Raw genomic sequence first — 14628 nt, 5'->3', positions numbered from 1 at the left:
TGTGCTCACTGCCTATCAGCGGGTTTGTTCTTTCTGAGACAAAAACAATAAGCAGATTAGTGAAGTCAGTGGAAACTGGGAATGAGACTCATTTCTTTAACCAGCTTTCTGAAGGTCTTTCAGGGTTTTTCTTTGCTAAAGCCGACTCACAGTGAGCAGAATGTGATGCTCTGATGAGCTTAAAAACCGCTGTTTGAAACTGGACTCCAGGAAGTTGTAATGTGTGAAGAATTGATTCGTCCTTAGTCATAAAATTTATGTTTTTAGGTGTGATTTGTGTGAAATAAGCAGATACCTGAGCCACAGCCTCTCTGTGAGGGCAGAGTTGTGACTGAACTGTCCAACATGTGGCCCATCAGAACAGTATCATCTTATCCTTCATGTTTCTGACCCACAATCAGAGCTGCCCCACCTTACCCCATTCATGCAGGAACAAAAGCTGGAAGCTGGTTGGGTTTCACTGCAAACAAAGCAACCACCAGATGGTCGAATCAGAACCAGACACCAACAGAACCAGTCTGGAGTATTTACAGTCTGATTTCAGGGGGACATTTTCCCCCGTCTGAACAATGTGGGCCGGGCAGAGAGGAGGAGGAAGCTGCCGTGCACCGACACAAGAGCTGCATTGTGTTTGGTACTTGATGCATTAATCATCCCAGCTGAACCGGGTCCAGCTCTGCGTTCCAGCCTGGGTTTTTCCTCAAAGACGGCTCAGAGAGAACAACGGTAAAATGTTCACGCTGTGAGCTCACAGGACACAGAAACGTCGAAAACTCGAAAACTGAGGCTCGTAAAGCTCACATCTGTTTCCACCCGACTTATTCTAACTCTCCTCCACCAGAGCAGCGTTACTTCCTGTTTCCACCCGACTTATTCTAACTCTCCTCCACCAGAGCAGCGTTACTTCCTGTTTCCACCCGACTTATTCTAACTCTCCTCCACCAGAGCAGCGTTACTTCCTGTTTCCACCTGACTTATTCTAACTCTCCTCCACCAGAGCAGCGTTACTTCCTGTTTCCACCTGACTTATTCTAACTCTCCTCCACCAGAGCAGCGTTACTTCCTGTTTCCACCCGACTTATTCTAACTCTCCTCCACCAGAGCAGCATTACTTCCTGTTTCCACCTGACTTATTCTAACTCTCCTCCACCAGAGCAGCGTTACTTCCTGTTTCCACCTGACTTATTCTAACTCTCCTCCACCAGAGCAGCGTTACTTCCTGTTTCCACCCGACTTATTCTAACTCTCCTCCACCAGAGCAGCATTACTTCCTGTTTCCACCTGACTTATTCTAACTCTCCTCCACCAGAGCAGCGTTACTTCCTGTTTCCACCCGACTTATTCTAACTCTCCTCCACCAGAGCAGCGTTACTTTCTGTTTCCACCCAACTTAATTATCGTCCATCAACTCTTTTGGGCTTTCACATGCGCGAGCGTACAACTAACCAGTGAGTGACATGCTGTTTATAAAGTTGTTTTGTAACGTCCCCATGCCAGTAATGTGAGAACCATGCATATGGTTTTGATGGTAAGGCTTGTGACTTTATTGTCGGATGGTTTATAAAGTGGTGTGACGTTTCTGCAGTGTGCAAGTTGTTGTTTTACGTGGAAGGGTTAGCGCTTGCCCCTAGCCACCACGTATTAGCCTCGCATGACAGGCTGTGCGAACAGCGCGATCTCCACACAGGGAGCGCCGATTTGCACCTGTCTGTGTCCTACTATCAGTATTTGACAACCTCTAGCAATGGAAACGCGCTTCAAATGCCCCGGAGTTCCCCTTTAAGCTAGGGCTGGGCAATATGGGGAAATATATATATGTATTTTTTCATATCAGTCAATATCAATATATATCACGATAAAAACAAATCACTATTTATACATTTTAAATGTTCCCTGTTACTCTTGATTGAGATTTGATGATATCAGAATGTTCATTTTTAATTAAATATTTATTTTCTGTCAAAGTTGAACGTGACATGTGACGCTATACAACTGTTTCAGATAAATACAGAACAGGTGTTTTAAATTAAAATCGTATATCTGACCGGTCAGCTGTTTGCTCTCCAGCAGCGGTGGTCTCTCTTGCTTGCAGCTCTCTCCGACGTCTCAGCTGATGAACACATCCCTCACAAACGTAGTAAACTCACTCAGCTACTTGTTTCAGAAACACAGGAAACATGTTGCTCTGCACTCGCTCACTTGCTTCAGTGAGGAGGTGCCGCTCTCTTTATTAAACAGACCCGGAACACAACTACGACGCATATGTGCATGTAAAGATTGTCTATAGTGACAGACATCGCACATCAACATCAACTAATCAATTAAAAGTTTGCCTTCTCTGTGCTCAAACGGGTGGCGCTGCTTCAGCTGACGAAACAAATTAGTAGGGGTGCAACGGATCAAAAATCTCACGGTTCGGATCGTTCCTCGGATCAGAGTCACGGATCGGATCATTTTTTGGATCAGCAAAAGAAAAAAAAAAAAAAAAAAAAAAAAAAGACAAATAAACATGTTTTGTCTTTTTGTTTATTAACACTTTTAAATTATTAAATTGAAATATATAAAACTTAAAGTGCACAATTAACATCTTCTTTTCAACATAATAAAAAAAAAAAAAAAACTTAAAGTGCAACATAAAAATACACCGATAGCGTTTGTGATCGCTTTAGCCCGGTCAGATTGTGAAGGAAGGGGCTGCCTAAATGCCGCGGTGATGAGCGGTTGTTCACCCGCTTTCGGTTTCACTCCTGTCAGTGAAACACCGGGGTGATGTCGCTGCAAAGTCAGCACCGAAGTCTAGCCTACTGTTATTTTCCATGCCCACTGTTCTACATGTTTTACGCTGAGGACGATAAATCACAAACGAGCCATAGGACTGTTTGCTTATTGAAGAGGGAACTGTTGCAGACTTTTACCCAGAGCGTGGAAAGTAGCTCTGTCCCTGAAACTAGCAGGAATGGTAACGGCTGTGTGAGGACTGAACATGCGCACAATTTTTTTTTTCATAAAGCAATCCGCGGATCATGTGTGTGCCGAACCGAAATAATTGATCCGAACGGATCACGGATCAATGATGATCCGTTGCACCACTACAAATTAGTGGTATTCCGTCTTTGTCGGAACACCACTAATCGACGCAACACACTACTCGTTTCGTGTCGGGCTCACGGCTCAGTTATGTGAGGATTCTATGCAAACTCAGGACGCAGCGACGTGGGAGGAGATTCCAGTTATCACCGACCTGCGTCTCCTCTTCGACCCGTTTCACTCATTTTCTCCTCCTTTTCCCAACTTATATATTTTTTTTTCTTTCTCTTCTCTCTCTGCAGCCATGCTGCTCACAACAGGGAAGTGGGCCCTGAACAGAAAAGGATTCTTTACGTATTTTTGTGTTTTCTGGAAGCCGATTATGAACTGAAACTTGAACTTTTGTGTAATCAACACTTTAATATTTAAGGAAGTGAATGAGAGGTTTTTATTTCTGCACACATACAGCCCAGCTGATGTTTTACGTGCTTCGTCTTCCATCTCTCAGCAACTGACGTGATGACCGACCCGTTTCTCACAAAGTTCCCGAAATCAGTTCCTGGAATTGAAAGTTCAGAACTTCCACAGAAATGCCCCAACATCCTGCTGGACCTTTTAACCCCGTTTAAGCCCTGACCATCACTTCTCTCCCTCCACTGTGAGCTTAAACCTTTGTCGTATCACAAGCTGTTTTCACACTGAGACCCGCTACCTTAGCGGGTCTAAATTGCCACTTCATCCCGCGTCGATGCAATGTGAAAGCTTGGCGTATTAGGTGATCCGTGTCGCCTGAAACCGAGTTCAGGGGGCGTGGCCTAGTGGCAGAGCGTCACATGAAACACATAAAATGCTGGGCGTGTACAATGACGTAGGCACAAGCCATGCGCCGGAGGTAGGCCTAAATACACCTGTCTGCATCAAATTTTTCAAACCAACGATGGCGGGACACCTTGAGGACTTGTTTTCGTTGCTGGCTGTTTGTTCGGTCACGCAAGTGTATATGCAGTTCATGGAGATGTTATTTTACGGGGGGTGGATGGTCACAACGTGGGATGCCGCCGAAGAACATATGCGGAGAATACAACAGCACTATAATGTCCAAGTTGAGGAAATCCATCGACAATTTGAAGTAGAAGAACCCGAACGGCGCCGACGCAATTGACGTTTAGCTGTCATGGCTCTGAACACACATGTCTGCAAGAAGAGTGCGGAAGATGGCAAGACCACAAGGGTTGGTGTTTGGTTGTGATCAGCTGTCCATTCTGTCTTTTAACCCCTTCACGTCATGCCACGCCCACGCCCATCCCGCGTCAATTGCTTTCACATCAAATTCGGCTCGGCAAAAAGACTAGGGTCCGACGCGGGTCGAATCGAGTTGACACCCCAGCCCGGATCGTCAGTGTGAAAGGAACAGCGGACACACTAAATTCACGAATTAAACGTGGGTTCTTCCTCAGTGTGAAAGGGGCTACAGAGGCCCAGATCCGATCCAGCAGCTCGACATTAAACCACAGACGAACATCCTGCCACGCGTCAGCTGACATGTCATCTGCAAACATCTGCTGTTCTGTAGTCCTGTTATCAGTATCAGGATGAGGAATTAAAACACGTTTTAAGCCCAACTGTGGCTAAGAGTTCATTTAAGTTATTAATGCAGATGTATTGGTAATATCACAAATAATCGATGGAACAATCGATTACCTAAATAACGGTTGGCTGCAGCTCTACTTCAGAGCTGGAGATGAAAACGCCACCAACAGACACAAAGTCAAACCCAAACCGGACTCCACAGTCAGCTACCCGGAGTGGATAGACGGCGTGCACATGCTGAGACTTTTATCTGCGACCCGGAGGCGGATCAAACGCCGAGCGGCAAGACTTTCCATGAATAGAAACCCGAGAGAAGAGACGGAAAGACAGCGAGAGGCGGCGCCGGGCCAAAATTTAAATAAAACTAATGAATACATTACAGGCTGCTTTTATCTGCGTCCTAATGGATTTACATCCTAATCCGACAGCTCCCAGGAGAGACGCAGTGGGAACAGGGCGCTGAAGGACGGGAGGTGGAGGAGCGGGCTGAGCAGGTGGAAGCTGGTCAAAAATAAACTCCGCTCTTCATTTTACTCAGCAGGAGGACAGAAGGCCACAAGCACCAGTTTACGCTGTGAAACAGGGCTTAAAACCGGGCCTGAAACTGTCTCCTCCGGCCCAGAAAAAGGAACCTTTGGCTTTCAGCGTCAAGCTGAAACTATGAGGAGATGTCTTCAAATACCTTCAGCCAGAAACCCAAACAGAAGAACTTCTTCCTGTTCAGACCCAAAGTGAACCGAGAGCTGCTGCAGAACCAGAACCATCTGGGATACATGGGATTCTGGTCCATTTTCAAAGTTCAACCTCTAAACTTTTCTTCCAGAACCAGCCTGAGACCACACCAGGCCCCAACCTGACATCCTTTTACTTTGTTCTGATTGGACCTGCTGTGATCTCTGCAGCAGAAAATGTTTGGATCAATCACCAGAACCAGAACGTCCAAGATCAGCTTTAATCAGGGTTAAAAGGTCATTCAGAGACCCGATAGCTTCATTCATGTGAGAACTAAAGAAACTTTCACTTCCTCTTCTTCTTCGTGAGTGTTTGGGCGCCACGTCCAGCTGTGATGTCACTAACAGGAACCAGAAGCTGTGTCACAACAACGAGACTTTAAATACACTTCATCCAGAAACTCCCTCATTTCTCTACATATTTCATATAAAAACAGGAAGCAGCTGCAGAGATTCACTGAAACATGTTCCAACATGAACATAAACCCAGAATCTGAGTCAGAAGCAGAGTTAGTTCAGTTCTGAGCAGCTTTAAAGTGAATATCTGCAGATGTTTCCATGGTAACAGCTGCAGAGATTCACTGAAACATGTTCCAACATGAACATAAACCCAGAATCTGAGGCAGAAGCAGAGTTAGTTCAGTTCTGAGCAGCTTTAAAGTGAATATCTGCAGATGTTTCCATGGTAACAGCTGCAGAGATTCACTGAAACATGTTCCAACATGAACATAAAGCCAGAATCTGAGGCAGAAGCAGAGTTAGTTCAGTTCTGAGCAGCTTTAAAGTGAATATCTGCAGATGTTTCCATGGTAACAGCTGCAGAGATTCACTGAAACATGTTCCAACATGAACATAAACCCAGAATCTGAGGCAGAACCAGAGTTAAAGTGAATATCTGCTCTGAGCTCCTTTCTCCTCCAGCACAGCCTGAACCCCCTCAGATGAGCTTTCTGTCCTTTCTTTAAGGAGTCTTCAGGAATAGTTCTCCAGGCTTCTTGAAGGACATCCCAAAGCTCTTCTTTGGATGTGGGCTGCCTTTTGTTCCGTTCTCTGCCAACATGATCCCACACTGCTTCAGTAATGTTGAGCTCCGGGCTCTGGGGAGGATCCATCCCTCCATCAGACCTGCTGCCACTGATTTTCAGCCCACTTCTTGTGTCCTTTGGCACAGCTCAGCCTTTTCTCCCTGTTTCCCTTCCTTAAGAACGGCTTCTTGACAGCCACCCTTCCATGGAGCCCATTTCTGATGAGGCTTGGGCCAACAGCAGATGGATCAGCTGAAGGTCCAGATGCATCTCTCAGCTCCTGTGTCAGGTCTTTGCTGGATTTTTTCCTCTTTCTTGAAGTGATACTCCGGAGTAGATTCACCCTAGGGTCATTTGAACCGTGATATCCAGCCAAGTAGCCCACCCGCAGTTTTTTTCGATCTTGGCTGAACATCAGCTGAGTTACTGAGTTATCCCGAATAGCTTCGTACAAGGGTTAATGGATCCTGGCAGTATCTCCAAAATTACCACACTAAAATCACATGCCATGACACCAAACTTCTACAGTAGTACAAATATGCTCTGTACTCACCAAACGATGCATTTGGAAGTTTGAAAATAGTCCAGGAGTTTATTATTATCAACACAAGCCTGATAGCTTTTCTGCTGCTAAAGCTGCGTCAACGTCACTTCAGGGAGCTTCAAAGTAAGATGAGGGTTGATCTACTACTGTAGACAACAAAGTATATGCTATATTCTACATGTTTTTTTATGAATTTTTTATGTTGTAGAGTTGTGAAATTATTTTATCAATGAAGAAATTGAGCAGCCTTGCTTTGTCGTCTACAGTAGTAGATCAACCCTCATCTTACTTTGAAGCTCCCAGATCAAGGAAGTGACGCCGACGCAGCTTTAGCAGCAGAAAAGCTATCAGGCTTGTGTTGATAATAATAAACTCCTGGACTATGTACAAACTTCCAAATGCATCGTTTTGTGAGTACAGACCATATTTGTACTACTGTAGAAGTTTGGTGTCATGGCATGTGATTTTAGTGTGGTAATTTTGGAGATACTGCCAGGATCCATTAGCGCTTGTACGAAGCTATTCGGGATAACTCAGTAACTCAGCTGATGTTCAGCCAATATCGAAAAAACTGCGGGTGGGCTACTTGGCTGGATATCACGGTTCAAATGACCCCAGGTTGAATCTACTCCGGAGTATCACTTTAAGGACATCACTTTCAGATGCTGTTCATCTGCTGGAGATAGTTCTTTAGGCCTGACACTTCTTCTTCTGTCCTCCACTTGTCCAGTTTCCTCAAATGTTTTAAGGACACACTGCACACCATGCTGAGATATGCCAAGTTTTCAGCTAACAGCTCTTTGGGAATCACCTTGTTGCTGCAGAAATCCTGTTTTCTGTCTGTCACACTGTGTTATCTTTGCTGTTTTTCACACATGCAGCTAAAGAAATGGGAACAAATGATGTGTCTCTGTGACAAAGTTTAGTTACAGTTGGACTCACCCTCGTTCTGGATCCAGGGCGATGGCTCTGGGCTGGTCCAGCTCCTGCCAGAACAGAACCTTCCTCAAAGATCCATCCAGCTCGGACACCTCGATCCGATTGGTTTCCGAGTCTGTCCAGTAAAGTTTACTTCCTAACCAATCGCACGCCAGTCCGTCTGGGGAGGCCAGGCCCGGCACCACCGTCTGGACCGCACTGGCGCCCGACTGGTTGAAGAAGGTGCGTTTGATGGCCTCCTCGCTCACGTCGCTCCAGTAGATGAGGCCCTGCGAGTAGACATAGTCCACGGCAGCCGCGTCCTCCAGGCCTCCCACCACCACCGTGGCGTTGGCCTTCTCGTGCGCCGCATCCACGATCCGAAGGTCCCGCCGGTTGGCGTACAGGAGCAGCGGCTCGCCTGCCATCACAAACAGAACAGAACCGGTTAGAGTTTCAGAGGAAGAGAGAAACACTCAAAGATTCACTAAAAACATCCAATAACATCCAATATAATATCTGCACAGAGAACCAGCAGGGTTCAGACCCATAGGACGGTCAGCAGGGTTCTGGTTCTGTTGTCATTTCAGACCCATTACAGGGACTTTACCTCCTGAAATCACCCAGGAACACTCAGTGCAGTGCATTCTGGGATACCAGGCAGCCCGCTTTGACTTGCAACAGAACCTTCACCGGAACGCTCCAGCTTTACAGGGTCCAGAACCAATCGGGCTTATTGCCGGCCCGTTTTCGCTCCGCTGAGGGGAGCTTCCTTTCGCAAACATTTACAGAACCACGACACGGACACCTTCAGGACCTGTGCCACACAGCTGCTCTGACCCGACCCGCAGGGGGCCCGGTCCAGCTCACATTTCTGAGCTGCATTAAACGCCGGTCCTTCTTTTTATTCATGTGGATCAGACAGAACTCGACTGCTTCAGAACCAGATGAAACCAGACAAAGTGGACTTTTATTATTTCATTAGCAGATGTGAACACGCAGAGTTAGAGGTTTCAACATGGTTCTGGTTCGGCTTCCCGTCAAGGCGTCCTTTGCACTGGACTGGATCTGAAGCTGAAAGCTTCCAGCTGACGGATCAGTAATCAGACGGATCAGTAATCAGACGGATCAGTAATCAGACGGATCAGTAATCAGACGGATCAGTAATCAGACTGATCAGTAATCAGACTGATCAGTAATCAGACGGATCAGTAATCAGACTGATCAGTAATCAGACGGATCAGTAATCAGACGGATCAGTAATCAGACGGATCAGTAATCAGACGGATCAGTAATCAGACGGATCAGTAATCAGACTGATCAATAATCAGACGGATCAATCTCTCATCCGCACCTGCCAGCAGAGGCTGATCAGCTGATTCATTCTTATTCTTCCATCATAAACAGCTGATCAATAGTTGGTCTCACTGCTAATACGTCACCATTGATGAGCTGACCTTTAACCTGACAGACTGAAGGCCCCCTTTCTGCTCAGGGTTCTGGTTCTGGCTCAGTTGTGATCCTTTGTGTGTCCTCAGAAGTGAGGAGAAAAGCTCTCCTGGTATGAGAGGAGGCCGTGAGCGTCTGATGTGGCTGCACAGCTCTGCACAGCTCTGCACAGCTCTGCACAGCTCTGCACAGCTCTGCACAGCTCTGCACAGCGCTGCACAGCGCTGCACAGCTCTGCACAGCTCTGCACAGCTCTGCACAGCTCAGATAAATCACCTCTGAAGGAATTTCAAAGGCAGAAACCTGAGAGCAGACTTCATGGATTTGTTCTCGTCGGGATCTGTCAAACAAACAGGAATTTAACTCGACTGAGAGACGGGTTGGAGCGAGGTGTTTTTACTGATGTTATCTGCGGCTGAGTCACACTCGGAAACTTCTGCTTCAGACCAGCTGCACCTCAGCTACGTATCTAATCACTCCTCTTCCTCACAAACGCATTTTACCAGGTAAATATGAACTCTGCAGATCAGGTCGACACATCAGTTCAACTTCAATAACTTTATTGACTTTAATTCCTTTCTATGTATTCATGTTTCACACATTTCAACCAGTCAACTTTTAGAGTCATTAAATGGTCTTTGATCTGTTCATTTAGCTGGGAATGATCTTTAGATAAAGCGTGTTGTTGCTCAGAAATGTGTTTTACCAGGTGAATATTCACTGGCTTTTTCTCTCTAACACCCATTAATCCCTGCTGTTATTCAGTTAAACTGCAGTGATCATTTGTTACTGTCTAACACTGGTTAAATATGTCCAAACTATATGTTTTAACCCCATATTTTCCTCATGAATCTATTGTTAATCAGGTAAATAATAGTCTCCTGCCTTTTTTTAACCTGTTAATGCTTGTTACAGTTTAGTTGAACCTTTGAGGGCTTCTTTATTACAAAGACTTTGTCCTGATTGTGAACTTTATCAACCTGCTGAACACTTACTTTACCGGTTAAGACTGTTTAACGGATCAGTTCAGCTCTGGTGGTCTTCAGTTATCTTAGTTCAAGTTAACTCTTTAATGTTTAACCTTCAACCTGCGCACACTGTGCCACAGGTGTGTGTTTTATCAGGTAAATATTAACTCAGTTTTCCTGTTTAACTCGGCTCAGTGTTACATGTTTGTTATAAACCAAGTTTAATGTGCTGGTTTTACAGTTTTATAGCAGAATGGGTAACTCTGCTCAGAGCCCTGCTGTAAAAACAGATCATTATCCCAGCCTGAGGACTAGTTAAGCCAACCTGTTAGCAGAAGCTAACTAGCTTCCATAGCATCTGTTGTGCTAACTGCTGCTATTCCCGATGAGCCCGTTTAAGTTACACAATACAAAGTTGGAAAACCTACATCAGCTGATAGCTGAGTGAAACCCTCACACTCGCGGTGTGAAAACTAGCACAAGCAGGCAGGCAGCGGTTCTCCGCGGGGTCTCAGGGGGATGTTTTCCCGACAAACACGGACTGTTTGTGGCTCCTGTGTTCCAGCACAAACAAGCGGCTAGCAGGAAGCTAACGTTAGCTCCGCTCGGGCCGAGCTCCAAACATCCACCGAAAACCCGCTGCCCCCGGCGGTTAGCAGCACTTTTCTCCTCCCGCACAACCCAAACAGAATAAAACTGCATTTTAAAAGCCGTCTGGAGCTTAAACTCACCTCGTATGAGAAAACAGAAACTACACAACAACAGACTCCGCAGCGCGACACCCATCTTTCTCCAGTTTCTCGGCCCAGCCGCCGCGTCTCCTCAGCGCAGTATTCCCATCGCTGCGGTCGCTTCCTCAGAAGAAAAACAAAGGCGGATTTCCAGCACAATTCCCAATCAATTTCAGCTCCAATGTGAGTTACACCGTCCCCGCTTCCATCCTGGCTGGCTGCTCACTGCTGCGTCCGATCGCCTCTTCGTGTGTCTCACATTGTCCTGCAGGAGCTCCGTCGTCTCCTTCCGCTGTGAGGAAGCTGCTCCCTCCCCGCACCACCCCCCTGCTCTCCCTCCTCCTCCTCCGCCGCTCCGCTCCGCTGCTTTCCATTGTTCACGTTGAACGCGCACAACCACACATTGCGTCACAGCACTGACATCTTCCGCAGAACCGCAGGCGGAACAGCCGCAAACCACCGAAAGCCCGCAAAGAGCGCCGCTGATAACGCGAGCATTCCTGTGGGACTACTTTATCCCACAAAAAAGGGCCCCCACAACCCAGGGGCCCCAAATGGCCCCTCATTAGCTTCTAATTAAAACAGATCAGCCCATGCTTTGTTGGTAGGATTGATTTTCAATCCAAAATTCATTCATTTTTCCCACATTTCAACGAGTGAACTTTTAGCTCTTGAAGTCAGTAAAATGCTGTTTGATCTGTTCATTTAGTTCTGAAGGATCTTTAGATCGAATTCAGCCATGAGCTTTGTTTCTGTCTCAAAAATGTGTTTTACCAGCTGAATATTCACTGTGTTTTTCTCTCTTTAACGCCCATTAATACCTGCTGTTATTCATTTATTACTAAATATGTCCAAACGTAAGCAGTTTACTGTCATTCTGGACTTTTTAACCCTATATTTTCCTCATTAGGGTTAGGGCCTGTTTAAAGGTGGGGTAGGGGATCTTTTTCTGGAACATTTTTTTACATATTGCTTGAAATACTCTTCACACCCCCATTGCAACCAATTAATTAAAAGTTTTGACACAAATATGAAAACTTTTAGTGGCCTCTAGAACGTACAATCTAGGAAAAACAGTATCCAATCATTGTGAACGGACCGTTAACAATGATTGGATTCTGATGCCGTCTATCAAACTGCAATCTGCTCCTCCCTCCCCCTCCCCCTCCCCCTCCCTCCCCCTCCCCCTCCCCCTCCCCCTCCCTCCCCCTCCTTCCCCCTCCTTCCCCCTGTGCGCGTACCCTGCTCCGTGAACGATGCTTGGCAGGAAGCTAAACTAGAGCCAGCTTGGCTAGCACCTAGCATTATTAAACGTATAGTTAGCATAAACTAAATACTAAATACGGCAACGATCGATGCTTGCTGTCAGAACAGCGCTCGTGCACCTTCGTGCTCGTGCGCGTTCATGTACTCTAGAGGCGTGGCTTCGGGGGGAAAGTGAAGAAAAGGGTTGGGACTTTTTACCTGTGTATTTTCAAAATGCAGCTTCGCTGGACTCAAAATCCAGGATCTCCTACCCTACCTTTAACTCTTAGAGCCGGTTTTGCTGTAATTGTCTTCAGTTCTCTTAGTTTTAGTGAACTTTGTCTCCACTGTTTCTGTTGAACGTTCCACCTTATGATGTGGCACAGAGGTAGATATGAGCATTTTTACTCTTTAAAGGTAGGGTAGGAGATCCTGGATTTTGAGTCCAGCGAAGCTGCATTTTGAAAATACACAGGTAAAAAGTCCCAACCCTTTTCTTCACTTTCCCCCCGAAGGCACGCCTCTAGAGTACATGAACGCGCACGAGCACGAAGGTGCACGAGCGCTGTTCTGACAGCAAGCATCGATCGTTGCCGTATTTAGTATTTAGTATTTAGTTTATGCTAACTATACGTTTAATAATGCTAGGTGCTAGCCAAGCTGGCTCTAGTTTAGCTTCCTGCCAAGCTTCTGGACGCGTAATTCGTTCACGGAGCAGGGTACGCGCACAGGGGGAAGGAGGGGGAGGGAGGAGCAGATTGCAGTTTGATAGACGGCATCAGAATCCAATCATTGTGAACGGTCCGTTCACAATGATTGGATACTGTTTTTCCTAGATTGTACGTTCTAGAGGCCACTAAAACTTTTCATATTTGTGTCAAAACTTTTAATTAATTGGTTGCAATGGGGGTGTGAAGAGTATTTCAAGCAATATGTAAAAAATGCTCCAGAAAAAGAACCCCTACCCCACCTTTAACTCTTAAAAAAGTCCCAGAGGATATTTAACCTAATGTCTGACTTTTATTCTGGTTATCATCGACTTTATTTTTAAATATAAAAATCTATAACTGCTCCAAGAAAGATTCATGAGAGTCAGAGAATAAAACAAACCTGAATCAGAAAAACGCTGAATTCTTACAGTAACTTTGACTTTTGTCTTATTGATTTTATTTCATTTGTTCATGTTCATCAGAGGCTGAGTCTGAGAGGAGCAGAGGTGCTCAGAGGATCTCCAGTTTGTCCACAAATGTGTTTAAAACAACGTTCCTCAGAGAAAGATTGAAAGGGATCTGCATATTTCAGAACATCATGAAAGCATTCAGGGAATCTGGAGGAGTTTCAGGGAGCAAGCCTAAGCTGGACCCCCGTGACCTCTGACCCCTCAGACGGCGCTGCATCAGGAACCCTCATTCATCAGCAGCTGATAGAAGCACACGGACAAGGGATTACTGTGGGAAACCTTTGTCCAGCACTACGATCCAGAGTTCCATTCACAGACTTTACTGTGCAGAGAAGAAGCCTGATGTTAACCTGGTCCAGAGGCGGCGTCCACTTCTCTGGGCTCGGAGGCGTCTGGGATGGAGCGTCACACGAGGTGTGGTCAGAGCCATCAGTGTTCCAGATCTTTGTTGGAAGAAATGGAGCAAAGAGCCAAAGGAGCATCCAGCCTGCTGTCAGCAAGCAGTCCCTGCAGCCAGGCTCTGTGATGGGATGGGCTTGGATCAGGGCCCCAATGAGCAAAGCTCATTTCCACTTCTGGGATGGCAGCATTGATGCAGAAAAGCTCACTGAGTGGGAGAAGGAAACGTCACAGAGCGGGAGAAGGAAACGCCACAGAGCGGGAGAAGGAAACGCCACAGAGCGGGAAAAGGAAACGTCACAGAGCGGGAGAAGGAAACGTCACAGAGCGGGAAAAGGAAACGTGACAGAGCGGGAGAAGGAAACGTCACAGAGCGGGAGAAGGAAACGTCGTTTGTGCCTTTCGTTTATACATAAACAAAATTTTTTCCTCCGAAAACGAAGCTAAAAAAAAACTCCGGCAAATGTGGAGATTTTTTAAAAACTCCGTTTAGCGTTTGTGTGTAAACTGGTTGAGAGAGACAAAAACGGAGTTTTGGGAATGGAATGAGGAGTTGTCGTCATAGTACAGAGCCCCGCCCCTATCCGCCATGTTGGCAGGATGCTAGCGTGAAAACGCCATTCTCTCCGTCCATTGTTTATCTGGCAAGCATGGAGGTACTAGCAGCATTTCTGTTGTTGAGAGCTATACTCGCTTGTGTGATTTTGAAAATTACAGTCATACAATGTATTGAACAACAAAGATATTTTTCACGGCTTTAGCAGTTTTATAGTCCAGCGCAACGTGTAAAAGTAGCTCAGTCTCGCTATCAGTCCACACAC

General features: G+C 46.0%; 1 protein-coding gene across 2 annotated transcripts in view; it reads right to left on the bottom strand.

Annotated features, from left to right (window-relative positions):
• The window catches only part of lrp6 (low density lipoprotein receptor-related protein 6), a 50640-nt gene extending 39347 nt beyond the window's left edge, over positions 1-11293 (bottom strand). For both annotated transcript variants that reach the window (XM_075472343.1, XM_075472344.1), the window contains exons 1-2: positions 10984-11293; positions 7860-8256 (exon numbers count right to left, since the gene is read on the bottom strand). In XM_075472343.1, coding sequence (XP_075328458.1) covers positions 7860-8256; positions 10984-11038 — 452 coding nt within the window. In that variant the 5' untranslated portion in view covers positions 11039-11293. The remainder of the gene's footprint in view (positions 1-7859; positions 8257-10983) is intronic.
• Between the last annotated feature and the right edge of the window lie 3335 nt (positions 11294-14628).

The sequence above is a fragment of the Odontesthes bonariensis genome, chromosome 8 (assembly GCF_027942865.1).
Source record: "Odontesthes bonariensis isolate fOdoBon6 chromosome 8, fOdoBon6.hap1, whole genome shotgun sequence".
In the NCBI taxonomy this organism is placed as follows: Eukaryota; Metazoa; Chordata; class Actinopteri; order Atheriniformes; family Atherinopsidae; genus Odontesthes; species Odontesthes bonariensis.
This window is presented reverse-complemented; position numbering and strand designations above follow the sequence as displayed.